At 46.0% G+C, this 27,529-nt stretch overlaps 1 protein-coding gene across 1 annotated transcript; it reads right to left on the bottom strand.

The window, feature by feature from the left end:
• On the bottom strand, nt 1-26,601 carry LOC141102530 (hyaluronidase-2-like). The gene is made up of 4 exons (XM_073591459.1): nt 26,589-26,601; nt 17,719-18,686; nt 6,365-6,454; nt 1-300 (listed from the first exon to the last, which is right to left on the bottom strand). Exons 1-4 carry the CDS (start codon nt 26,599-26,601, stop codon nt 1-3), a joined length of 1,371 nt encoding a protein of 456 aa, XP_073447560.1.
• Between the last annotated feature and the right edge of the window lie 928 nt (nt 26,602-27,529).

The raw sequence follows: 27,529 nt of genomic DNA, 5'->3' as shown, positions 1-27,529 counted from the left end.
CTAGGGAGAGTCCAGGTAACCCTGGCAATGAAAGTGTGCGTGTAGAAAATCAACATCCTCTGAAGACAGCTGGCCCTCGGCCCACATTGGAACGGGCGCGTTGGACCCTGAAGGTGCCCGAACGATGCGGAAGTTGGCGGGGTTGAGGTGTAGAAAGGCGTTGCTAGCCTGTTTTTTGCGCAGGCATCGTCCGTGTCCACCGCAGAGCGCCTGGCTGCAGAGGGAGGCCGCGGTGGTGACATTCACAATGTATCGACCCAATTCTTCCTTTAGGTACGATGTCATGTTCTGGCAGGTTTGCTGCGGGGAAGAGAACCAGATTAGAATGGTTTGTAGAGACCCTATAATGATCTGATAACACTCAGCACACACCCGCCACCCTCAATAGAATTGCAGATGACATTAAATTTACTGTATATACTCGAGTATAAGCCAACCCGAATATAAGCCAAGGCACCTAATTTTACCACAAAAAACTAGGAAAATTTATTGACTCGAGTATAAGCCTAGGGTGAGAAATGTGAAGCTACTGTAAGTGGAAAAGAGGGTCAACAATGCCCATTTGCAGCCTCACTGTGCCCATTTGCAACCATAGGTCCCCCAAACTTCAAACTCAGTAGTTAAGGGTTCCTAGATGCCCTCTAGCTGCAGCCAAAATTTGGGGTCTCTGGACCCAAAGGGTCCTGAAATGACATTGCTGCAGATGGACACAGTTGACCGAATTTTGGGTCCCGTATCTCAGGGCAACTTGGTGCTAGGAACCCTACATTTGGTGTGCAAACCCAGTGGAACTAGCACTACAACATATCCAAAGCTGGGGTCCCTAGCACCAAGTGGCCCCAAGACATGGGGCCCCAAACTCGGTTCGGAAAATGTCAAGCACTTTTCTGCAGCAGAGAATGACATTTTCCGAACCGACATTGGGGCCACGTATCTCGGGGCCACTTGGTGGTATGAACCCCAGCATTGGATATGTTGTAGTGCTAGTTCCACTGGGTTTGCACACCAAGGGGCTCCGAGATATGGGGCCCCAAAGTCGGCTCGGAAAATGTCATTCTCTGCTGCAGAAAAGTGCTTGACTTGAGTATAAGCCAGAGGGGGCATTTTCAGCACAAAAAAATGTGCTGAAAAACTCGGCTTATACCATTATATACGGTAGATTACATTTTACAGATTCAGATGGCCAAATCCAAATTGCAGAGTTATTTTTGGTGGTTTCTGGAAATCTACACCAAAAGGTTGCTCTAAAGGTTGTTTCTGCCTTAGATCTGCTTCTGTTGTTCCCTGAGCACCCTTAGTATGACTTCCAGTGCCACCAGATCCCCACCTCTTATATCTTAGTACCCCTGTAGGTGTAGGGCAGCATGGTGCGGCCAAATCACACAATCAGTCCCAGCGCAATGAAAGAACTTGTATTGAAATAATGCAGAAACAGTTCACAAATAGCCTGGTGGAAAGGCAGCCCAACCATGAACACTCACAGTTCCAACAGTGCGTCGAGAGCCGGATTCAGCCGAACTGTCAGCGCCTGTAGAGAGGGGAAAAATATGGCCTGGCTGTCTTGTGCCCAAACAGCCAGATGTCCCGAGAAGCTGCGAGCTCTAAGCTTTCCCTTCTTGTCAGCAACCATTCCCTGTCCTTACCCAATGAGATACCTGTACCTACTCTACCAACTCGCAAATGCGCATCAAACCTGGGGGCCAGGGCCTTTAAAAAGGCTCTGCCTGACCCAAGATGGCCACCAGAGTCACATGGGGTGGCAGCCTCCAATGGGATAGCTTCCCCAGTGACCCAGGAAACCATAGAGGTACCCTGTTCCTCCTGATTTCTTCTCCAACTGCAGAGTGCCACCTGCAATGGAGAAAGTACCTGCCTAAACCCTTGGTAGGAAGTAAGTGGCTCAGGATGTTTTGGCTCCATCATCTCATCAGGCCAGGTGCACATATTTGCCTCTTTGCTGGTCTATAATATACATATTATATTGTACATATTAATATAATATATTTTTTGGAGCCTGAGTTGGGTTTTCATTGACTTCAGTGAACAGAATGGTACGGAAATTCAGAGTTTTGGAGGTTTCACACATTTTTAACTTGTTCGAACAAAAACTTTTTTAAAAATTCCATTCTTTTCTGCTCTTCACCAAAAACAGCTAGATGTAAAACAGACATGAATATTGCCAATAATAAGCCTTTTATATTCATATCAGATCAGCAACTGAACAGCTGGCACTGTAAGAGTTAATGTCTATACAAATTTATTACCACCTTGACCTCCTTCTAATCAAATGCTTTCCTCTATCTACACTTAACTACCAAAAACACTAAATGGAATATATCATTACTTGCTGGGGGGAGAAATAGAGAAGCATGGACCATACCATTATAGTAAAGAAGGTTACACAGTAATGCAGGTACCCCAAAGCCAAGGAATTCCATAACTGATGGGGTAACATCTGGAGAAGCCTGTGCCATTTACCAGCCATGTCAATTACTGGCCTCTTACTTTTCCCCAAATGAACACAGTGACCTCATGGGCCACGCCCCCGCGCGATCTGTTACCCGTTGACAGATCACTGTACTGGCCTGCTGCCTGCATGTGCCATGTGACCAGTGTGGCCAATCACAGCAGATCACATGACAGTTGTACACAATGAAAGGCTTTGTGCCATGTAGCCGGTGTGGCCAATCACAGCAGATCACATGACAGTTGTACACAATGAAAGGCTTTGTGCCATGTGACCGGTGTGGCCAATCACAGCAGATCACATGACAGTTGTACACAATGAAAGGCTTTGTGCCATGTGACTGGTGTGGCCAATCACAGCAGATCACATGACAGTTGTACACAATGAAAGGCTTTGTGCCATGTGACCGGTGTGGCCAATCACAGCAGATCACATGACAGTTGTACACAATGAAAGGCTTTGTGCCATGTGACCGGTGTGGCCAATCACAGCAGATCACATGACAGTTGTACACAATGAAAGGCTTTGTGCCATGTGACCGGTGTGGCCAATCACAGCAGATCACATGGCAGTTGTACACAATGAAAGGCTTTGTGCCATGTGACTGGTGTGGCCAATCACAGCAGATCACATGGCATTTGTACACAATGAAAGGCTTTGTTACATGCGTTTCATTGTGTACTGTTGCGATGAGCTCTGTGATTGGTCACAGTCATCACAAGGTACAGACAGGGCCAATCACAGCCCATCTGTACCATGTGATTAGCTGTGGCCAATCACAACAGTAAACACACAATTAGTACTTTTTATTCAGAAATGGTTGCTTACAACTGTAAAATGCACGGTTATAAGCAATCATAGTGTGTAAAAAAAAAAAAATCCTGATTACTTCCCTAGAGTAGTACAGTGCTACTGTGGTAACATTGTATTGCTCTGGTCAAAGTATGTAAAAAAAATGAGAAAAATGTAATAAAAAATAAAACAAAAATGTCAAAAATTGAAAAAATTATAAATAATTTTTTTTTTTTAAATACTGTCACCAGTTGTTGTGCCACACCAGTTATGTGATGACGCTGTACTGCACTGGTGACAATATGTACAGAAATTTAAAAGATTGTGAGAAAAATGTTTGTTTTTTTTTTTATTTCTTTATTTTCCAAATAATTGTGACAAATAAATACAACTTCAAAAAAACTTGCCATGCCTCTTACTAAATACCTTGGACTGTCTACTTTCCAAAAAGTGTCATTTGGGGATATTTGTACTGTCCTGTTTCGGGCCTCAAGAAATGAGATCGGCCGTCAGTACATCGGGATTGATCAATTTTCCATAGTTTGCGGACTCTATACCTTTCCTACAGACTAAATAATATACACTGATTTGGGTTTTTCCTCACCAAAGAAATGTAGCAAAATAAATGTTGGCCTAAATTCACAAAGATAAATTATTTATTTGCAAAATGTTATAACAAAAACAAAGAAAACACATTTTTTTCAAAGTTTTCTGTATTTTTTTGTTTATTTTAGCAAAAAATAAAAAAAACCCAGTGGGGATTAAAGAGGAAGTAAACCCTGATGGGTGTTACTTCCTCTTTGTTTCCCTGCAAAGGTAAAGCATAATGGGCTACTATGCATTGCATAGTACCCCATTATGTGACACTTACCTGCAGGAGAAGCCCGCGATGTCCCCGTCTTCCTCGCTAGTAGCGAGCGTCCATTCTTCACCCCTCTTCCCTCTGGGGCTGCGTACTCCGGCTCTGTGACTGGCCCGGAGTAATGTGACGTCACTCCCGCGCATGCGTGCGGGAGCCGCCTTTAACGGCATGACCCAAGCTAGAAAAGGCACAGCGTGCCCTTTCTAACTCCGGCACATGCGCAGAAGAAATCGCCCTACGGCGATTTGCAAATATCTCCTAGGCCGTGCAGGTCTGGGAGATATTTCAAGCACCTACAGGTAAGCCTTAATCTAGGCTTACCTGTAGGTTAAAGTGGTTGTAAAGGGTTTACAACCACTTTAAATACCACCAAAAGAAATCTCTATTTGTGTGAAAAAAATGATAAAAATTTCATATGGGTATAGTGTTGCATGACCGCGCAATTGGCATTCAAAGTGTGTAAATTGGCCTGGGCAGAAAGGGGGTAAAAGTGTTTGGTATTGAAGCTGTTACTTAGCGCCATTGAGGAGGAACTACTCCTGCTACGTGGTGGAGTTGGTATGTTGTTCTCATGCCCTCCCACAGACCAAGGTCCCTCTCCCCTTCCATAAAGTTATGTTTGGTAAATTCTTCCTTGCCATAACACCCGTTTCGACACATTTTTGTGAGGTTCACCCATATTCCTCATGTCATAAAAACCGTCAGGTTTACCGCGCCTGGAGGAGAGATTTTCACTGAAGCAGCCTGGAGGGTGGAGGGAGGAGGGAGATGGAAACAGCAAAAGCATGACACAGACTGCCAGTGTTCTGAGCTCAGCCAATCATAAATCAGCTGATATCAGACTTGCCCATCCAAAGTGCACAGGTGGCCAGATTGGAAACTGTCTTTGCTGGAGCTTGTTCCTATAATGGACAGTCAGTAACTCTACTATTCGGACCCCCCTGACCCCCTACCCCATCTACGCCCCTCGGGGTCTATTGCCTACCGAGGCAGCATTTTCAGATTCTATGATCCAGAAAAAGCATGCACATCATGTGTTTCACTTTCACTGGCTGCATAATTGTTTAATGTAAATAGCTTGTAAAGTTGACAGCTATCCCTGTTTAGGGTGGCATCAACATGTAAAATAAAACAGCTGGAGGCAGTGCCGGGACAAGGTGATCTAGAGCCCAGGGTGAACATGCAAAATTGTGCCCCCCCAGATGTATGAGCATTATGTGTCAGCAAAGATCCCCACCCCTTAAAGATCAAGCACTAATCTGCATACTTACTACCTAAGCATAAATTCCCCCTCCTCCCAGTAAAAATCCGCCCCCCCCCCCCACTAAAATTCCCTCCTTTTCACCTTTTCAGCAGAAATCTTTGACCCCCATCGCCTCCCAGCTAAAAATCCTCTCTCCCCATATGCCCCCAGCACAAATAACCCCCCAAAAAATGTCCCCCTCCTAGTCCTCTCTGAGCACAATTCCTCTCCCCCCACCCCCCCACCACTTCAACCCCCCCCCAGCACAAATTCCCCTCCACCAATTTCCCATCCTAGCACAAACCCAAGTTTCCCACCTAGCACTAATACCTCTGAATCATCCATATTAGCACAACCCCCCCCCCCCCAAAAAAAAAATCCCCACCTAGCACAAATCCCCCCCCCCCAATATCCTTGTGGTGCTCCCCCTACCTCACATGACACCACAGTGCCCAGAGCAGCCGCCCCTCCTGCCCACCCCTTGTCCCTGGCTGGAGGGGATCATAAATGGAAGTTATTAATTTGGGTCATGATAGGTTTCATTTAAGCATACCTCCCAACTTTTTGAGCTAGGAATGGGGGACACCTATCAGCAAAAGTAGGCAGGCATAGGACACACCCCCTGTCACGCCCCCTTAAAGGAGAATTGTGCAAAAAAACAAGATTGGTTAAACACACAAGTGCTTTTTTTTACCACTATTATTCCTTTATATTGGCTTTTGGAATTTACAAATGCAGCAATTTAGAAATCAGATGAAAGGTTTAGCACTGGGATAGATAAAAAGTGCATTTTATTTACATCTATATAGATCAGACCAAAATAAGGGACAAATGAGGAGGAATGAGGGACAGAGGGACACTGCTCTAAATCAGGGACTGTCCCTCCAAATCAGGGACAGGTGGGATCTATGATTTAAGTAACAAGATTAAGTAGAGGAAAAAGATGAATGACTTGGACAAGGGACAGAACTCCGGACCGGAACACATAATATGCACTTACCTTGTTCTTGGCATATCCTGCATCACCCCAAAATATCACCCCAGCCGCCCCCTGCGCTGCACTCTCTCCGACAGTGGAGATGAGATCCATCTAAAGGTAGAAGATATAAAATCATTGATTAGAATATTGATATCCTAAACCTAAAAGATCACATAGAAACATTGCAGCCCACCCCCTGGACACGGTGGGACCGGTCATTTGTCTAAAGAAATGTTGCCATATAATGGAAAAATCTTACTCAGAATCCAGAAAAACACATGAGGATGGAGTAAGGGCCTAATCACATCTATGTATGTATGTTACTACATGCCCTACAATGTGCCTTCATAGGTATGAATGGGCCCTAACTCATCAGTACACTCGCTAGAAGAATGCATAGAACCATCCAATTAAAGGGTCACACCACCCAATCACAACATACGCTATGTTACCAAAAGTATTGGGACACCTGCCTTTACACGCACATGAACTTTAATGGCATCCCAGTCTTAGTCTGTAGGGTTCAATATTGAGTTGGCCCACCCTTTGCAGCTATAACAGCTTCAACTCTTCTGGGAAGGCTGTCTACAAGGTTTAGAAGTGTGTCTATGGGAATGTTTGACCATTCTTCCATAAGTGCATTTGTGAGGTCAGACACTGATGTTGGATGAGAAGGCCTGGCTCGCAGTCTCCACTGTAATTCATCCCAGAGGTGTTCTATCGGGTTGAGGGCAGGACACTGTGTAGGCCAGTCAAATTCCTTCACTCTAAACTCGCTCATCCATGTCTTAATGGACCTTGCTTTGTGCACTGGTGTGCAGTCATGTTGGAACAGGAAGGGGCCATCCCCAAACTGTTCCCACAAAGTTGGGACCATGAAATTGTCCAAAATGTCTTGGTATGCTGACGCCTTAAGAGTTCCCTTCACTGGAACTAAGGGGCCAAGCCCAACCCCTGAAAAACAACCCCCCATACCATAATCCCCCCTCCACCAAATGATTATATTTGTTTTTTAAAGGGGCCCAGTAGATCCCCAGCTCATTAGTACCCTTATTTAGCAGATCTTCTGCTCAATAGTACCCCCAGCTTTGCTAGTTCCCGGCTCAGTAGTAACCCCCAGCTCTGCTGATCCTCTGGTTTGCTGATCCTCCTCTCTCTCCGGTCTCCGCTCGCCGCCCGCTATATTGCTTACACACTGCTCACCACTTCTGCTAGTTTTTTTGCTGCTCCGGTCCCCCAGTTCCGCTGATCCTCTGCCACTCAGTCCTCGCTTTGCAGCGCCCACTCACCTTCTGCTACAGCCTTCCCATGTTGCACACCACGTGTGCCGTCTGCTAGTTGCTCCGTTCTTGGTCCGGACCCCGCTCACCTTCCTGCGGCTCCATACTGCACACCAGATGTGACTTTTGCACCAGGCACTCCCAGAATATATACACATGGACCGGAAGTGACTGCTGATGACGTCTTTCCGGTTCGCTTGTTGGTTTCCCAGTGCATCCTGGGATATCTCATACCTGCAATACCTCCAAAACAAAGTGAAGTCAACACTGAATAAAAGCCCCTCAAAAGCTTCAAGTGCTCTTAGCGAGCGTTGTTATAGACTTCTATGGAGGCTTTGGAGACGCTTTGAAGCATCAAGAAGTGACATGGGGTACAGGTTTTGAAGCGAAGCAAACACAACATGTGAACAGGACTGTAAGTTCACCATTTTATTTAGGGAGAGGTGCTTTCAATGATTTTCAGAGTGCTTTAAAAAAGCATGTGATTTTGGAGAAAGAGTAAACAAGCCCTTACGGTTTGGTAGATGATGGGGAGTTAGATTAGATGTAAATCCAATCACTAAAATCTTATAGAAGCTTTAACATGTTAATTTCATAAGTCATTTTAAATTATTATTTTTTAAAAATCTGCAGCTTTCATTAAAGCAGTCCCTGGTGATCCTGCCATGAAGGTCCTCGTTGAGACACTTCCTGTTATGGCAGCCTTTCTCAACCTTTTTACCCCAGAGGAATCCCTAAAATAGTTTTCAGGTGCCAGCAACCCTTACTAAAAGGAATACATCAGGAGTCAATGGGGAAAATTACCGTTATAAGGTGCTCAGTAGAAATTATGCTCCTTACATTGGTGGTCAGTGAGAAGAATGTTCCTTACATTGGTGATCAGTGGGAAGAATGTTCCTTACATTGGTGATCAGTGGGAAGAATGTTCCTTACATTGGTGATCAGTGAGAAGAATGTTCCTTACATTGGTGATCAGTGGGAAGAATGTTCCTTACATTGGTGATCAGTGAGAAGAATGTTCCTTACATTGGTGATCAGTGAGAAGAATGTTCCTTACATTGGTGATCAGTGGGAAGAATGTTCCTTACATTGGTGATCAGTGGGAAAAATGTTCCTTACATTGGTGATCAGTGGGAAGAATGTTCCTTACATTGGTGATCAGTGGGAAGAATGTTCCTTACATTGGTGATCAGTGGGAAAAATGTTCCTTACATTGGTGATCAGTGGGAAGAATGTTCCTTACATTGGTGATCAGTGAGAAGAATGTTCCTTACATTGGTGATCAGTGAGAAGAATGTCCCTTACATTGGTGGTCAGTGAGAAGAATGTTCCTTACATTGGTGATCAGTGAGAAGAATGTTCCTTACATTGGTGATCAGTGAGAAGAATGTCCCTTACATTGGTGGTCAGTGAGAAGAATGTTCCTTACATTGGTGATCAGTGAGAAGAATGTTCCTTACATTGGTGATCAGTGAGAAGAATGTTCCTTACATTGGTGATCAGTGAGAAGAATGTTCCTTACATTGGGGATCAGTGAGAAGAATGTTCCTTACATTGGTGGTCATTGGGAAGAATGCCCCTTACATTGGTGATCAGTGAGAAGAATGCTCCTTGCATTGGTGATCAGTGAGAAGAATGTTCCTTACATTGGTGATCAGTGAGAAGAATGTTCCTTACATTGGGGATCAGTGAGAAGAATGTTCCTTACATTGGTGGTCATTGGGAAGAATGCCCCTTACATTGGTGATCAGTGAGAAGAATGTTCCTTACATTGGTGGTCATTGGGAAGAATGCCCCTTACATTGGTGATCAGTGAGAAGAATGTTCCTTACATTGGTGGTCATTGGGAAGAATGCCCCTTACATTGGGGATCAGTGAGAAGAATGTTCCTTACATTGGTGATCAGTGAGAAGAATGTTCCTTACATTGGTGATCAGTGAGAAGAATGTTCCTTACATTGGTGATCAGTGAGAAGAATGTTCCTTACATTGGTGATCAGTGAGAAGAATGCTCCTTGCATTGGTGATCAGTGAGAAGAATGTTCCTTACATTGGTGGTCAGTGAGAAGAATGTTCCTTACATTGGTGATCAGTGAGAAGAATGTCCCTTACATTGGTGATCAGTGAGAAGAATGTTCCTTACATTGGGGATCAGTGAGAAGAATGTTCCTTACATTGGTGATCAGTGAGAAGAATGTTCCTTACATTGGTGATCAGTGAGAAGAATGTTCCTTACATTGGTGATCAGTGAGAAGAATGCTCCTTGCATTGGTGATCAGTGAGAAGAATGTTCCTTACATTGGTGGTCAGTGAGAAGAATGTTCCTTACATTGGTGATCAGTGAGAAGAATGTTCCTTACATTGGTGATCAGTGAGAAGAATGTTCCTTACATTGGTGATCAGTGAGAAGAATGTCCCTTACATTGGTGATCAGTGAGAAGAATGTCCCTTACATTGGTGATCAGTGAGAAGAATGTTCCTTACATTGGTGATCAGTGAGAAGAATGTTCCTTACATTGGTGATCAGTGAGAAGAATGTTCCTTACATTGGTGATCAGTGAGAAGAATGTTCCTTACATTGGGGATCAGTGAGAAGAATGTTCCTTACATTGGTGGTCATTGGGAAGAATGCTCCTTACATTGGTGGTCATTGGGAAGAATGCCCCTTACATTGGTGATCAGTGAGAAGAATGCTCCTTGCATTGGTGATCAGTGAGAAGAATGTTCCTTACATTGGTGGTCAGTGAGAAGAATGTTCCTTACATTGGTGATCAGTGAGAAGAATGTTCCTTACATTGGTGGTCATTGGGAAGAATGCCCCTTACATTGGTGATCAGTGAGAAGAATGCTCCTTGCATTGGTGATCAGTGAGAAGAATGTTCCTTACATTGGTGGTCAGTGAGAAGAATGTTCCTTACATTGGTGATCAGTGAGAAGAATGTTCCTTACATTGGTGATCAGTGAGAAGAATGTTCCTTACATTGGGGATCAGTGAGAAGAATGTTCCTTACATTGGTGGTCAGTGGGAAGGAGGAGGAGGACACACCCAAGGAGCTCTCTGAGAACCAGCCTTTTTTTCAAGCCTGGGCCTTGCCTGTTAGCTTGGCCCAGGAACAATGCCTGATCCTGGGGGAGGCCCAGGGAGGGATCCCCCTGATGACATGGGGCCTAGTGAGGAGGAGGTGGAGGATCTGACTGTGGGTCCAGGCCCTGGTATGGATGCGAGTATCTTCAGACAGAAGATTGTTGATCGCTTTAGGGAAATTGGAAGGGCTGAAGAGAAACTTCAAGTTTTGAAAACTAACCATAAGAACTTCAAAGCCAAATACTTCCAGGCCTGGAGTAGAAATCGCACAGCCATGAAGCCTGAGTTACAGGAATATGAGGAAAAAGTAAAGCAGCAAACTTTATTGTTGGAAAAATTAAAAGCCAGAAGTGGAGCTTTTAAAGAAAAATTTGAGAATGAGAAGAGATTTGCCAGCCAGTCGTCAGTAAGTCGCATGGATCAGCAGCCTCAGGTTATGGATGACCCGGGTCCATCTGCCTCTGCACCTCTCCCCCCATGTAAGGCCTTGGAATCGCCAGCGGCAACCAGCCAGGGGGTTGAGAGTGAGCATGGCACCCTGACCTTCATCCGGCGGATGGAGTCACCCCTGAGAGCAGACAAGTTTGCCATTTCTGGTGATCCATCAGAAATCCCTGAGGATGAGAGGAAAGATAAACCAGGGAATGAAGATGGACCTGCACCAAATACCCTGAACATGGATGTTTCTACTCCTGCATTTGCTGAGACCAGTAGTTCCTCTATCAAGTTTGCTGCATGTGTTTCACACAGTAAGGCTGACACCAGCAAAGAGATTGCCTCACCTGAGCCTCTCTGTGTTCCAGCAGAGCTGATTGATGGTGATGGGGGAGGGGATCAGCACATTGCACCATGTGCAGTGGAAGCCATGGAGGTGTCAGACCAGCCTGCTGAAAGTCCTGTCCTGATGGAGGAGAACAGGCCAGCTGAAGATTCCACCAGCACAGCAGTGGGAACTGACACTGTTGGGAAGACTACAGGAACTGTGAATATACCAGCAAGTATTAAGAATGACAGTAATGATAAAACTATGAATGTGGTGGGTGGTGGTGAAGGGGTTAATACTGCTGGGAAAAATAAAAATGACATTGCTCTCCCTGCTCAGCAGAGGAAAGACTCATCGATTGTGCAGACCAAATCTGTACAATCGATATCTGCCAGAAATGTGACAGACGGTTCAAAGCACACAAATGCTTCTTCTGCTGGGAGAAATGTGGGCAGTTATGCGTCCGTTCTGGGGAGTCGCACCAAAGAGGGTGGAGGGAATTTTAGTGGTCACAATTTGGGGGGGCTTGGTGGTGGGATGGTTGGTGGGTACAGGAGGAGGAATGTGGTTCAATTGAAGTGGGAGGGGGAGGGGACCCCACCAGTAAGGGGGAGGGTGGCTGAGTTGGTTCTGGAAATGGGGTTTAAAGCATCAGATATCTTTGCTTTGATTTGCCCAGTGGGGAGTTATAAATTTGATTTGTCCTTTGTAAAACCTGAGGGTTTGGATTTATTTTGGGAGCGATATAGGAGGTGCAAGGGCCTTCCGCAGTGGAGTGGTTTGGTGCCAAAGGTGATTTCCAGGCAGCCTCTGATAAAGTCGGTGACGATCCTGGTGCGTAACGAATCCATACCAGAGGCTGATTTGATAGTATGGCTACGCCGATATGGTGAGGTCCTCGCTCCACTGCGGAAGGTCCTTGATGAGCATGGGATATGGACAGGGGCCTGGACAGTCTCACTAAAATTGGGGGTGCTTGGAAATGTAGTTCAACACCTTCCCTGTTCAGCTTTTCTGGGGAGAGATAGGCTGACTATTTTTTACCAGGGTCAGCCTAAAGTCTGTAATAAATGTGGAGACAAAGGCCATTTTGCATCTACCTGTACCCGTAAGAAATGCTCACTGTGCCAGGATCTGGACCATTTGGCTAAGGATTGTACTGAAATTCGGTGCAATTTGTGCCAAAAGCTGGGTCATCCTTATAGTCAGTGCCCGGAGGCATTACATAACTTGCCAGGATTGGAGGCTGAGTTGCAGAGACTTGATAAGGAGGATGAGGCCGCTAAAACTGTTATTGCCCCTCCTGTTTCTGTTATATCTGTTCCAGATTCTGTTTCCCCTAGTAATGTGGTCCCTGAGTCTGTCCCTCCTGTTTCTGTTACATCTGTTGTTTCGGATTCTGTTTCCCCTAGTAATGTGGTCCCTGAGTCTGTCCCTCCTGTGTCTGTTACATCTGTTGTTTCGGATTCTGTTTCACCTAGTAATGTGGTCCCTGAGTCTGTCCCCCATGTGGTGGTCCCTAATCCTACTGTACGTAGATCCTCCAGACTGGCAGAAGCTGCTGGGGGGGCAGGTTTGGCGGATCTTCCCACTCGGCCTCCAGTCCCTGTCCCTCAGCGGCACAAACGTGGTCAGGGGAATGTGGGGGTGCAGGATGGGGGTGGGGCTGATAGAAGGGTGTCCATATCCTATGTCTCACCCTCTGTTGAGGGGGATTCGGATGATGAGGGGTGGGAGAAGTTTAGGAGGAAGAAAAAGAAGAAGAAGAGGAAGACAAGTAAAGTGGTCATTTCTTCCTCAGGGTCGGACCCAGGAGGGGTTCCTCTTGGTAATACCTTTTCAGTTTTGTCAGGTGATGATATGTCTGATATATCTTTCTCTTTATCATCCATGGATGAGGGGGAGTCACGTAGTCTGAAGAGAGCTGTTTCTGGTGATGAGAGTGTGGCAAAGGTTAAGAAACGACTACCCCAATCATCCTGATGGCAGTTCCCACTCCGATAAAGGTGGCGACCATTAATGTCGCCAGCATTAAATCTGCAAGAGCTCGTGATATTGCCTTATTTTTGCTCAGCGAGTTTGATGCCGAGATTTTATTTTTGCAAGAGACCTGGCTCAATACTTTGGCCGATGTCCATCTAGCAAAAAGGGAGTGGAGATGCGGTCCCTCCTTTTGGTCTCTTGCGGCTGAGCCCTGCAGCGGAGTTGCGGTCCTTTTTAAAACCGATATGGTAACATGCCGGCGGGTAATTGAGGTAGAAATGGGGAGATGCATGATCTTGGACGTCTCTGTTAGGGGGCAGGACCTGCGCCTGATCAATATCTATGGACCGCAGTCAAAATGGGGCAGGAAATGCCTCCTCACAGAGATCAAGCCCTTCCTTTTTACGTCCCAGCAGGTTGTCTTTGGAGGTGATTTTAACACCATAATTAGGCCTGAAGACAGGAGAGGCTCCATAGACAGGCTGGGTTACGATAGCGTTTTTCTTAGAGATATGGTAAGACAAGCAGGCCTGGTAGATGTGCATATTAAGCACTGCCCTGGCAGCACGGGTTTCACATTTCAGAGAGGGAATAGTCAGAGTAGGATAGATAGGTTTTTTTTAAAGGAGAACTCTGCTTTCTCGGCTCCTGAGTTGAGGGCGGTGGAGTTCTCTGACCACTGTATGCTGTCTGTGACTCTGAATGCCTCAGACACTCCACCCAGGGGAAGGGGTACCTGGAAACTGAATTCGGCTCTCCTGGAAGATGTAGAGGTAAGACAATCCTTTGAGGATTTTTTTCAGGCACAGGTTTCTATTCTGGACTTTTGCAGCAGTAAGTCAGAGTGGTGGGAGCTTGTGAAACAAAGGACAATTGGACTTTTCAAGGCCATAAGTAAGAAGAAGCAGCTTGGTATGTACATTGCCTACCAGCATTTGCGGAGGAAGCTTGATCGTCTTGTCTCGTATAGAGGAGATCCAGGGGAGATCTCTGAGGTGAAGTTTCTTCTTAGGAAGTGTCAATACGACCGGCATGCCTCCTTGGTTCTGGAGAGGGATTATGGAAAATATCACTCGCCTGATCCTTACCAGAACTGTAAGCAAGGCATAGCAGTTAAGACGGTCATAGGCCTGAGGGATTGTACGGGTTCCCTGGTGAAGTCCAGATCAGGGATCCTGGAGATCTTCAGATCATATTATGCAGACCTTCTGGGAAGAAAGGACCTTTGTCGGGACAGGATGGAAAGCTTTCTGGATTCTACTCCAGGATTGGGAAATGGTACATTGCCTTTGATGGATTTGACAGAACCAATTTCAGTGGATGAGGTAGTTCATGCTATAGAGAAGCTGGCTACCAAAAAATCGCCTGGGCCAGATGGGTTGACAGCTGAATTCTACAAGTGTTTTAAGTCCATTCTGGCTCCCTTTTTAGCAGAGGTTTATAACAGCTGTCTAGAAGAGGGTTCGCTCCCTCCCTCCATGAGGCAATCCACTGTGATTCTTCTGTCAAAAGGTAAAGACCCCTCAATGATTGAGAACTGGCGCCCCATCAGTCTTCTTAATGTTGATAGAAAGATCCTGGCGAAGATTCTTTTTTGGCGCTTGTCGTCAGTAGCAGGCGATTTGTTGTCCAGTCATCAGCACTGCTCGGTCCAAGGTAGAAGTACCTTTTCAGCGGTTTTAGCTGTCCGGGAGGCTTTGGAACGATGCAGGGCTGCTGGATGGAGAAAGTACTTGCTGGCATTGGATCAGGCGAAGGCTTTTGATAGAGTCAATCACGAGTACCTGTATTTGCTACTTGGTAGATACGGCCTGCAGGGGAGGTTTATAGATTGGCTGAAGACATTATATAGAGGGGCTGAGAGCTTCCCACTGGTTAATGGTTGGGTTGGACGGCCTTTTGAGGTTAGCTCTGGTGTGCGCCAGGGATGTCCTCTGAGCCCCCTGTTATATGTATTCGCAATCGACCCCTTCATAAGAAGGCTAGAGAGTGGATCTTTGTGCGGGGTGCCTTTGGGCATTGCTGGTGTGCCGCCTCTGAAGGTCGTGGCCTATGCCGATGATGTGTCTGTTATTGTCTCTGGGACAGAGGAGGCGCAGGAGGTGGTCTCTATGATAGAGCAGTACACGGAGGCTTCTGGTTCTAAAGTCAACCATGAAAAGAGTGAAGTTTTCTGGATGGGTGAGGAGGGTGAAAGCTTCGAACTTCCGGATGCCTTCCCAGAGCCCCAGCAGGAAATTAAAGTGTTGGGCATCAAATTTGGTCCTGGTGACTATGGTCATCGAAATTGGGAAAGCAGGTTGGTGTGTGCCAATGCCAAAGCAGCAAGCTGGAAGAAATGGAAGCTTTCCTTGAGAGAGAGGGTTGACTTGATCAAAACGTACCTGGTCCCAATCTTTTTGTATGTCAGCTTCGTCTGTATCTTGCCAGCATCTCTCTATGCAAGGGTGTACAGCTGTTTTTTCCAACTGTTATGGGGAAGTAGGCTGAACCTGATCAAACGCAATGTAACTTACCTGTCTAGGCGGGAGGGTGGCCTAGGAATGGTCAACCCAATAGTTTTCTTTTCTCTGCTCTTTTTAAAGTACAATCTTGGTAACATGCTAGCAGAAAACCCGCCGGGATGGGTGGGCATTTTTCAGTCTTGTTTTAGGCCTTTTCTGCGATGCTGGGAAGATGGCGGGCCAGTGAAAAGTCTGAGAGTCCGACATGGCAAGCTCCCGGCTTATGTTGCCCCGTGTCTGAAAATACTTCGGCAGTGGCAGGTGACAGTGGAGGATATCAAGTCCCTCCCCAGGAAGCTTCTGGAGAAGAGGATTTTGAGCTCTGCTTTCAGTGTGTCACTGGCCTTAAGGGATTGCCCAGGCTCTGTAATGAGGGAGGGGTTGCGTTTAATCAATTTAGAAAGAATCCCCTTGAAATTTAGGGATCAAGCCTGGCTCGCTTTCCATGGAAGGCTCTATGTCAGAGGGAACTTGAAGCATCGCCCTGTGGATGATCGGGATTGTCCTAGAGCGGAGTGTGTTGGTAAAGTGGAGTCTATGGACCAATTTTTGCTGCAGTGTCCCTTTAACATAGAGGTGTATAAAAGGGTGGGGAGGGCTCTAGGCATCCCCTTTTTCTATCGCATGAGTTATGCGGAGTGGGTGTACGGGGCATTCCCGACTTGCTGGGATTTTGATTTGGATACACTGTTTTTAGTTAGTATAGTTGTCCGTTACTTCACATGGAATGCACGGTGCCAGATTACCCTGCGGAAAAAAGTCCTCTCTGTTGAGGTGGTGGTGCATGATATTCTGGGTGAGGTTGGGAAAATTCGGGGTCTTGAGAGGGGCAGGGAGCCTCGGGCGGTCTGGAAAAAGGCGTGGAGGAATATCAGACCTGCCTTTGGTGAACTGCCCATCTCTGGGTGAGGTGCTCCTTTTCTTTTTCTGTTTCTTTCACTCCCTTAGCTTTTGTTGGTTAGTATCTTCTTTTTGAAGAAGGGCTGCATGCATAATGGGTGCGGGTTTGTTTCTTGACCTCACAGTTTGGATGTCTGGTGTATTGGTGTGAGTTGTAGTGAGATTATCCCCAATAATGACATGTTCATGATGAGTTTTGTTTTTGCTGTAAAGTCATTTTTTTGTTTGAGAGCAGATTTGCTATATTTATTTTCATTTATGTAAATATGTATATATTTATGTATATTATATATAGTGATTTTATGCTTATTGATTGCAAGACTTTTAATAAAGAAAAATTGAGAAGAATGTTCCTTACAATGGTGATCAGTGGGAAGAATGCTCCTTACATTGGTGATCAGTGAGAAGAATGTTCCTTACATTGGTGATCAGTGAGAAGAATGCTCCTTACATTAGTGGGCAGTGGGAAGAATGCTCCTTACATTGGTAGTCAGTCAGTGGGAAGAAGACCCCTTACATTGGTGGTCAGAATGCCCCCCTTTTAGAGAGCTAAAAGATAATCAATGTCATGATGGAACTACAGTATGCAGGCATTATCAAATAGAAGGTCAATCAGCCACAGCTTAAGGAACCCCTATTGACCTTTGCTGGAACCCTAGGGTCCCAATGAACCCTGGTTGAGAATGACTGTGTTATGAGGTGACAACAATCGCAAGATTACTAGTGCCTGTTTCAACATACATTGTATCACCATAAGTTTACTTGACTAAATCCTTATCATACCATCCCGCTCCTTTGTGTGGTGATCACTATTGGCAGAGAAGGTGATGCTGGTGTACATCACTCATTGTGTTGTCTTACCTGGGAAAGAAGGTTGTTGTTTTCTCTGTAGGTGGGTCTTGTGTACACGAAAACAGGCAGAGAGTAACTTCTGTATTGTGGAGCCATCCTCATGGCCTCTTTTACCCGGTAGTGGACATATTTACGTCCATTTACAGAAGACCTAAGAGCAAAGTCTAAGTAGATGGATGGATAAAGGGCGGTACTCTCATTCCCCAGCCACGATATATTGTCATTGCGTGCCATCTCCACATAGGGACACTCGCCAGTATAATTATTCCAGTTAGTCCAGTAGTCATAGTTGTAGCAGTCCGGTAACAAGTAATATCCCCAGAGCTGGCGGGGTCGGAGCTTTTTTGCGTATCGCAGTGTTTCCACCAAAAACTCGCGGGCGGATTTTTCAAATTCATACCAAGCTTCCTGGATTACCTTTGCATCTGTCCAGTTTGGATAACGAGAAGCCACCAGCTTTCGGGAAGCTTGCCTGTATATGTCCATCCTCTCCCAGTTTCGAATCCAAATGGGTCGCCATTCCTCCCAGTCAATGACTCCCAGCCCTTCTTTATGAACTGACGGTATGTATTTGTTAATTCCGACCAACATCTGGTCCAGGTGAGCCCGTAGGCTGGCATTTTGGGGCACACCTCCATTGACAGAAACATTGTACTCATTATAGAAAGGGTAGAGCCCCAGGCGCTCCTTGTAGAAGAGGGTGAGATTCTGGTCCACAAAACCCTCAGTAGGTGTTGAGTTTATGTCGAAAAGTCGAAGGTCAAGAGACACATTGTAAAGGTGCTGGCAGTTCTGAGTGGGCGCATTCCACGCCACCATGAAAGGGCGACCACTGAACATGGGGCGGACAGTGGGCTTGGGTGTCTCCATGTTAGATGACTGCATATCAACTACTATGGTAAGGAGACCCAACAGGGACCAGAAAAAGATGAAGAGGGTTGTCATTGAGAAAGACTGGAGATTGAGCTTGGAAAGACCTACAAACAGAAAAAGAGAAAGCAACATGTTAACGCACAGGAAAAGGAGACACAACAGGAAGTGAGAGGACATCTTTACAAAATGAGAGGACATCTTTACAAAGTGAGGGACATTCCGCGCTACCAGAACAGGTGACCACATTGGCTATGTGATTGGCTGGAGCCACGATGACGTCAATGACGTGGGAGCCCTCGGTTTCCGGCACAAAGCTCTGAAGGTCCGGCAAGGTATGCCAGACCTTCAAAGCGCATGCGCCGGTGACGTAACTGGCTGCATGCAGGGTGAATATCTGCTGAACGGTGCATGTTTAGGAGATAATCATTTTATGTACAGGTAAGCCTTACTATAGGCTTACCTGTAGGTCAAAATGACCAAGCATGGTTTGCTACCGCTTTAAAGTGATTGTAAACGATCACATTGTAAAACAACCCATTCAGTTTGAAATGAAAGACAAAACATTTGTGTGTGTGTGTATATATATGATGTAGCACCCTGGTTGTAGGTAGGAATGTTAACAAATTTAGTTTCCTAGGTGTTAACTAGCCCTGTCTAATTGTTAGGGGGATCCACTGACTTGATCCACTGTCCTGGTCCTAAACCCTCTCTCCACCATTTCTGTTTAAGAGACAGTAAATCTTTTTCTTGCATTCAAAAAGTGACTGGCGCCCATGTTTTCAACTTGCATTACACCCACTATGCCTAAAAACCCACACTTCGAGGAAGGATGTCAGCTCTCCCCAACTCTGGAGGTCACCTTTAGGTCTTTAGGGGTCGGGGCCCACTTCACTACTGCCACTGTCAACTGCCCTACTGACACCATCCACTTTTAAGGTAGTTTATATTTTTACAGTGGCATTTGTTTTATTATATTTTTCTAAGTTTTCCTTACTATTTAGTTAGGCCTTGATAGCTAAGTTTTTTAAAAAAGGGCGCCGAACCCTGGTGATGCTAAAAGTGTATTAGCATACCTAATAGTATAGACTCGACCCCTTTCATTCTGCTGCAGAAGAATCCGAGGGAGAAGGTCTGGGTGGACCTTGTTGTCTGCAAGTGTAGTCCAATTTCTTACGCTATATTACCAAAAGTATTGGGACGCCTGCCTTTACACACACATGAACTTCAATGTCATCTCAGTCTTAGTCCGTAGGGTTCAATATTGAGTTGGCTCCACCCTTTGCAGCTATAACAGCTTCAACTCTTCTGGGAAGGCCGTCCACAAGGTTTAGGAGTGTGTCTATGGGATTTTTCGACCATTCTTCCAAAAGCACATTTGTGAGGAGAAGCAGCAGGTACTTATCCCTCACTTCCGGGAGACCTGACCGCGGCGACCTTGACCCCCCCCAACCTCCTTTCCCCCCCACCTCCTTCCTCCGCCGCCGGGCCAGTTAGAAAGCGCAGAGTGCCTCCCTTACCACGAATGGCGGCGGCAGCCCCAGAGAGCTGATTCCGAAAACCGGCTGGGGTGCCGACATTTCGAGATCCCTGGACAGGTAAGTGTCCTAATATTAAAAGCCAACAGCTACAGCATTTGTAGCTGCTGACTTTTAATTTTTTGGTGGTGGTGGGGGGGGGGGGGGAGCTTCCCTTTAATTACAAGATTCCTAGGTGGAAATTATTTAATTGAATAAAATATAACACCACCAATCTATCATACAAAACGATGACACCACATTCAATGGGATTCAGAAGTAAGGGAAACATTACTGTATGGAGAATAAACTATATCTTACCAACCCAACGATCGTTGTATTAGATGATGGAACCACCCGGGGATTCATAAGGCTGCTAAAATGATGACCCGTAGGGAATGTTTAGGGAGCTTCAAGGAGACCGACTGATAGAACGTCTGAGTGAGATAGCATGATGATCTGCCTTTTGAAGAGAGTGTGGAGATCTTCAATGGAGGATGTGTGTCTTTAGGTTCAGGTGTGTGTTCGATTATTCACAAAATTCCCTTATCTAAAGACACATTTAGAGGGTGTAGTTAAGAATGTTTACCCACATCTGATTGGAAGGCACTTCTTTAGATTAAACAATGACTGTGCCTGCCCACCAAATGAAGCTCAAAGACTAGGAATTCTTATTTTATGTCTTCATGAAATAAAATTGGATTTTTTCAACCCAACCCTATTTGGGACTTTAATATTTTTTTATCCTGGGTCAAATCACAACATGTTATCCTTATAATAGTGTAGATAAGTGCAGTCCCCAGTTTGCATAATATTATCCGTAGTATTAATCTTTACCTTACTAACATTTTAATCGTGTAATGTTTGTTAAAGATGTGTGATTTATCCAGAGGTCAAATGTTTAGGTATTAATTATTAATCCTCATTTCATCATGTATGACGAAACTAGTAGGGCGGAGTTTATGTCCAGTGATACCACGCTACTCTGATCTGCAGATTTTTATGTGAGAACCTTTTTATCCACTTGTTACATTGTGTTGGACCTGTGGTCACTTTTAATGGCATTTTTTTTTTCAATAAAACCACCCTAGTTTTACGATATGTGGTGACTTTTTGCCTTTTTTTTTACTTAAACCTCCATGAGAAAGAGTGATTGACCAGTACCAACAACCGTGACGCTACCCTTCTCTAGCTCCAGTGGGTGGATCCTTTATGATGTGTGATTCCATGCGTGATTAGACTCCTATAATGTGAAGTCTGGCTATCTGGTAAGGGCACATCTTGTATCTATATGGTGGAAGGTCGCTCACTATCATTTGGACACGCGTTGCAACAATATATCACTTTCTTTCTGTATGGACCTATATGGAGATCTTATGGACTGATTACTGTCACTTTATTTCATTTCACATGTTATATTATTATTTTTGTACTTAGTGCGGCAATTGTTGTTTTATATGTATTTTGACACAGTTTGTTCTGCTGTATAATTGGCAGCAGCTTGCTTCTTCATGCTTTTTTTTTTTTTACTTTTTTTTTCACTTTCACCTGCGCAATTACAACCCCTCCCAGTTTCTTATTTCCATTAAAGGTGAAGTCTGGTGGGCTAAGTCAGTATAAAAATGGGTGGAACATTTTCCAAAGGTGAACTTATTCTTTAACCACTTCAGCCCCGGAAGATTTTACCCCCTTCCCGACCAGAGCACTTTTTGCGATTCGGCACTGCGTCGCTTTGACTGACAATTGCGCAACTGTGCGACGTTACACCCAAACAAAATTGACATCCTTTTTTTCCCCCACAAATAGAGCTTTCTTTTGGTGGTGTTTGATCACCTCTGCGGTTTTTATTTTTTTCGCTATAAACAAAAAAAAAAAAAAAAAGCGACAATTTTGAAAAAAAAAAACAATATTTTTTACTTTTTGCTATAATAAATATCCCCCAAAAATATATAAAAAAACTATTTTTTTTCCCTCAGTTTAGGCCGATATGTATTCTTCTACATATTTTTGGTAAAAAAAAATGACAATGAGCGTATATTGATTGGTTTACGCAAAAATTATAGCGTCTACAAAATAGGGGATAGTTTTTATGGCATTTTTATTATTCATTTTTTTTTTTTATTAGTAATGACGGCAATCTGCAATTTTTTTTTTTTTTCACTAGGTGAGTATCATTTTTTTGTTTTTTTTTTAAATACCAAATTTCTCTTTTTTGAAAAATTCTGAACTGTTGAGTCTGCAGGTAGAGATAGTCAGCCAGGAATGTGTATTTGCTAATCTATTTTACAGCTGATAAGCCTGATACTATTAGCTAGGACAGATATCTGCTTGTTCTGTTCTAATGACTGAAGCCTGGAGGCTTATGATGGCTATCAGAGGGAGACCGGGATGCATATTGTGTTGGGTTTATAAAGGCCAAATCAAAGGCTTATCTGTTTGTCCTCCTTTGTGTTTTTTGGATGTTGGTTAACTTGGTTAAGGTTCTGCTGTATCCTATCAATAGACTGATAAGGACGTGTTTGAAAAGTTTATTAATTGTAGAAGATGCAGCCCTGAAGTAGCCATGTCCTGAAAGGTGGGGGGGGGGGATCACGGCTGACTCGTGTTTTTGGGGTGTCCGGTTTTACATTATCATTACACAAGGAATCAGGCACTGATTCCTGTCCAGCACCTCAAGTGGCTCAGCAAGACTAGATAGTACTAGCTGCAGCAGGAGGTTGTGGGTTCAGACCTGGGTCCTGACATGGAGACACGCTCCTCAGATAAGGTGACCAGATTTTTAAAATGAAATCCAGGGACTTTTTTTTTATTGGCAAAAAGTAAACTATTTTATAAGAATATTTTCCTCAAATGATATATGCAGTGTATGTGGTATGTATTTATGGAATGATTATATGATATATACGTTATTTCTGGAAATCATTTCATACCAGCCCCATAGCATTATTATACCACCCCAAGTGCATAACGTCATTATTTTCTTGTTCATAAAAGGGAAAACCATGCATTTTAAAGCACATTCCAAGAGTGCATTATACTCATCAGTGCCCATCAGCTCAGCCTCATCAGTGCCAATCAGTGCAGCCTCCCCAGTGCCTATTAGAGCCCTTGCACACTGGGGCGGTTTGCAGGCGCTATTGCGCTAATAATAGCGCCTGCAAACCGCCCCGAAAGTGCCGCTGCTTTCATTCCAGTGTGCAAGCCCTGAGGGCTTGCACACTGGAGCGATGCGCTGGCAGGACGGTAAAAAAAGTCCTGCTAGCAGCATCTTCGGAGCGGTGAAGGAGCGGAGTGTATACCGCTCCTTTACCGCTCCTGCCCATTGAAATCAATGGGACGGCGCGGCTATACCGCCGGCAAAGCGCCTCTGCAGAGGCGCTTTGCGGTGGTATTTAAACCTTTCTCGGCCGCTAGCGGGGGGTAAAACCGCCCCGCTAGCGGCCGCATACCGACGGTAAAACGCCGCTAATAATAGCGGCGTTTTACCGCCGACGCTGCCCCCGCCCCAGTGTGCAAGGGCTCTTAGTGCAGCCTGATCACTGCCCATCAATGCAGCCTCACCAGTGTCCATCAATACAACCTCATCAGTGCCCATTCGCACAGCCTCATCAGTGCTCATCAGTGTGGCCTCATCAGTACCCATCAATGCAGCCTCACCAGTGCCCATCAGTGCAGCCTCACCAGTGCCCATCAATGCAGCCTCACCAGTGCCCATCAGTGCCCATCAATGCAGCCTCACCAGTGCCCATCAATGCAGCCTCACCAATGCCCATCAATGCACCCTCACCAGTGCCCATAAATGCAGCCTGTTCAGTGCCCATAAATGCACCAGTGCCCATAAATGCAGCCTGTTCAATGCCCATCAGTTCAGCCTGTTCAGTGCCCATCAGCTCAGCCTGTTCAGTGCCCCTATATGCAGCCTGTTCAATGCCCACCAGTTCAGCCTGTTCAGTGCCCATTAGCTCAGCCTGTTCAGTGCCCATAAATGCAGCCTGTTCAATGCCCATCAACTCAGCCTGTTCAGTGCCGATCAGCTCAGCCTGTTCAGTGCCCATCAATGCAGCCTGATCACAGCCCATCAATGCAGCCTCACCAGTGCCCATCAGCTCAGCCTGTTCAGTGCCCATCAGCACAGCCTGTTTAGTGCCAATAAATGCAGCCCAGCCTGTTCAGTGCCAATAAATGCAGCCTATTCAGTGCCCAGCACCTCAGCATATTCAGTGGCCATCAGCGCAGCCTGTTCAGTGCCCATCAATGCAGCCTGTTCAGTGCCCGTCAGTGCAGCCTGTTAATTTTCCAGCAGCTCAGCCTGTTCAGTGCCCTTAAATGCAGCCTGTTTAGTTCCCAGCAGCTAAGCCTTATCTAGAGGAGAGGAGACAGATTATAGAGAGTGGGGATCTTCTGTTTACCACACATGGCCACTGTCCTCAGATGAAGTCCTGCTTCCTATGATAGACGTCACCAGTGTGCTGCCTATCATGGGAGCCGGCCCAGGAGGTGGGACTTCGTCTGCAGCACTCCACCCCCCCCCCCCCATCCGAGACACTTAACGGAGGGGGGGAGGGGGAGGGGGGGGGCGCTGCCACCACACTGGATCCACATTTCACAGCCCAGGGAAATATAGAGTAGGGTGACCAGATGTCCCTGGCCCTGGGCAAAACTGGGGACAGACTTCCTCCAGGGAGGGGGACGGTGTCCTCAAATCCTCAATCCGGGGTCTGTCCCCGGGTACTGGGGACATCTGGTCACCCTATCCTCAGATTATTGAGTTCTATAGAATAATAATCCCTTTGTATAGAATGTCCTATTGGACTTAATAGCTGGAGGTATTTGTGCATTACTGAGAAGGTCATTTTGGACACGTGAATATATTATGCCTGCATACAACACATAGAGGAGGGATTTACTAAAACTGGAGCACCCAGAATCCAGTGCAGCTGTACATGGTAACCAATCAGCTTCTAACTTCAGCTTGTTTGCTTTGACAAAAAACCTGGAAGCTGATTGGTTTATGGGGCTGATTTACTGAAGGGAAAAAGACTGTGCAGTTGCTCCAGAGCTTAGTAAAAGAACAGAAACTCTGCTGACTTCCATCATCCAATCATGTGCAAGCAAAAATGCTGTTTCCTGACAGACTTCCATGGCAGCATAGGTTTGGGTAGCCCCACCCTTGCTCCTACCTGATAGGACCCCACTACTATAAATTTTCAGGCTGAGCCAAAGGCAGGGGCGGATCCAGGGGGGGCAACGGGGCAATTGCCACCCCCGAGAAATCTGTTGCAGGCCGGGTAGGTGAGAGCGGGCGGCTCCGAGAGCGGGCGGCTCTGAGAGCGGGCGGCTCCACTGCGGGAGGATAAGAGCGGGCGTGCCGGGCAGCTCTGTTTGAGGGCAGGCAGGCGGGAGAGAGAGCGGATTGGCCGGGCTGCTGGGTCAGGTGGCTCCGTGTGTGGATGGGCGGGTGAGACTGAGGCAGGCTAGGTGTGTGTGTGGGGGTGGCTGGCCAATCAGCAAGCCAACGGGCAGGGGAGCAGAGAGATGACATCATCTCTCACCGCCCCCACATCTCTGCATTAACTTCCACCCTCACTGTGCAGGTAGCGTGGGCAGCAGGGCGATTACATTATCTCTCTGCTGCCTGTCTCTGGGACAAGGAAACAAGAGACAAGCAAAACACCACCTTACCTGGCACGTGACAATCCACATCTGGTGGCAAGTGACAATCCGCATCTAGTGGCAGATGATGTGGCAAGTGACAATCCGCATCTAGTGGCAGATGACGTGGCAAGTGACAATCTGCATCTAGTGGCAGATGACGTGGCAAGTGACAATCTGCAATGTGTGGCATATGACGTGGCAAGTGACAATCCGCATCTAGTGGCAGATGACGTGGCAAGTGACAATCCGCAATGTGTGGCATATGACGTGGCAAGTGACAATCCGCATCTAGTAGCAATTGACGTGGCAAGTGACAATCCGCAATGTGTGGCATATGACGTGGCAAGTGACAATCCGCAATGTGTGGCATATGACATGGCACGTGACAATCTGCATCCAGTGGCAGGTGACATGGCAAGCCACAATCCACAAGGTGTAGCAAGTGACAATCCGCATCTAGTGGCAGCTGATGTAGCAAGTCACAATCCGCAACATGTGGCAGGTGTCGATCTGCATCTGGTGGCAGGCAAGTGACAATCCACAAAATGTGGCAGGCGACGGTGGCAAGTGACACGCTTGGGGTTCCCACTGATTCTGCATTATGGTGAGTTGAATAATTTCATTTTATATTACAATGTATTAATAGAAATAATGCGCTTCAATCATCCTGACACCATAACAACCATGGTGCCGGGATGATTAAAGCACCAACAACAGCCATTTCCCCGACAAAATTGTCCGCAAAAAAAAAACGTATTTTCTGGCAGTGCCCCTCCCGAGACTAGACTCTGGATCCGCCCCTGGCCAGAGGTTGTGTTCCTTTTTTGTCCTCCTCACTCATAAGGACCATTTCGTCGGAAGTTTCCTACCTTTTGGAAGACGTGGCGACCGGGTCTCACGCGGGACATTGGGAGCTTCCTGTGGTGTCCAGAAGTTTCCAGGATGGCTCCAGTAGTCACCGAGTACCGGATAATAGTGGGGTGGTGAATGGCACACATGCGCAGAAGCTTGACACCTGTAATAATGGAAGCCTTTAAGGCCCCTTGATGGCTTGCTGCTCCAGATGGAATCTCTTTCAGTGCAGTTTTGAGTAAAGTCTTTCAACGGTGTTCTGTCGGGTTGAGGTCAGGACTTTGTGCAGGCCAGTCAAGTTCCTCCACCCCAAACTCTCTCATCCATGTCTTTATGGACCTTGCTTTGTGCACTGGTGAGCAGTCATGTTGGAATAGGAAGGGGCCATCCCCAAACTGTTCCCACAAAGTTGGGAGTATGAAATTGTCCAAAATGTCTTGGTATGCTGACGCCTTAAGTGTTCCCTTCACTGGAACTAAGGGGCCAAGCCCAACCCCTGAAAAACAACCCCCCACACCATAACCCCCCCTCCAGCAAATGATTTGGATCAGTGGACAAAGCAAGGTCCATAAAGACATGGATGAGCGAGTTTGGGGTGGAGAAACTTGACTGTCCTGACCTCAACCCAATAGAACACCTTTGGGATGAATTTGAGTGGAGACTGGGAGCCAGGCCTTCTCGTCCAACATCAGTGCCTGACCTCACAAATGCGCTTCTGGAAGAAGGGTCAAACATCCCCAAAGACACACTCCTAAACCTTGTGGACGGCCTTCCCAGAAGAGTTGAAGCTGTTATAGCTGCAAAGGGCGGAGCCAACTCAATATTGAACCCTACGGACTAAGACTGGGATGCCATTAAAGTTCATGTGCGTGTAAAGGCAGGTGTCCCAATACTTTTGACAACATAGTGTATTTAGTAAGCACGTG

This window comes from Aquarana catesbeiana, linkage group LG07 (assembly GCF_042186555.1).
Source record: "Aquarana catesbeiana isolate 2022-GZ linkage group LG07, ASM4218655v1, whole genome shotgun sequence".
NCBI lineage: Eukaryota > Metazoa > Chordata > Amphibia > Anura > Ranidae > Aquarana > Aquarana catesbeiana.
Note: the sequence above shows the minus strand (reverse complement) of the source record. Positions and strands in the feature narration are given on the sequence as shown.

What these genes read in the sequence shown, in the direction of transcription:
- LOC141102530 (XM_073591459.1), bottom strand. An exon ending in ACAACAACCTTCTTTCCCAG is followed by an intron (nt 6,455 to 17,718) that starts GTAAGACAACAC and finishes TTCTACCTTTAG; the next exon opens with ATGGATCTCATCTCCACTGT. An exon ending in CAGGATATGCCAAGAACAAG is followed by an intron (nt 301 to 6,364) that starts GTAAGTGCATAT and finishes TCTTCCCCGCAG; the next exon opens with CAAACCTGCCAGAACATGAC.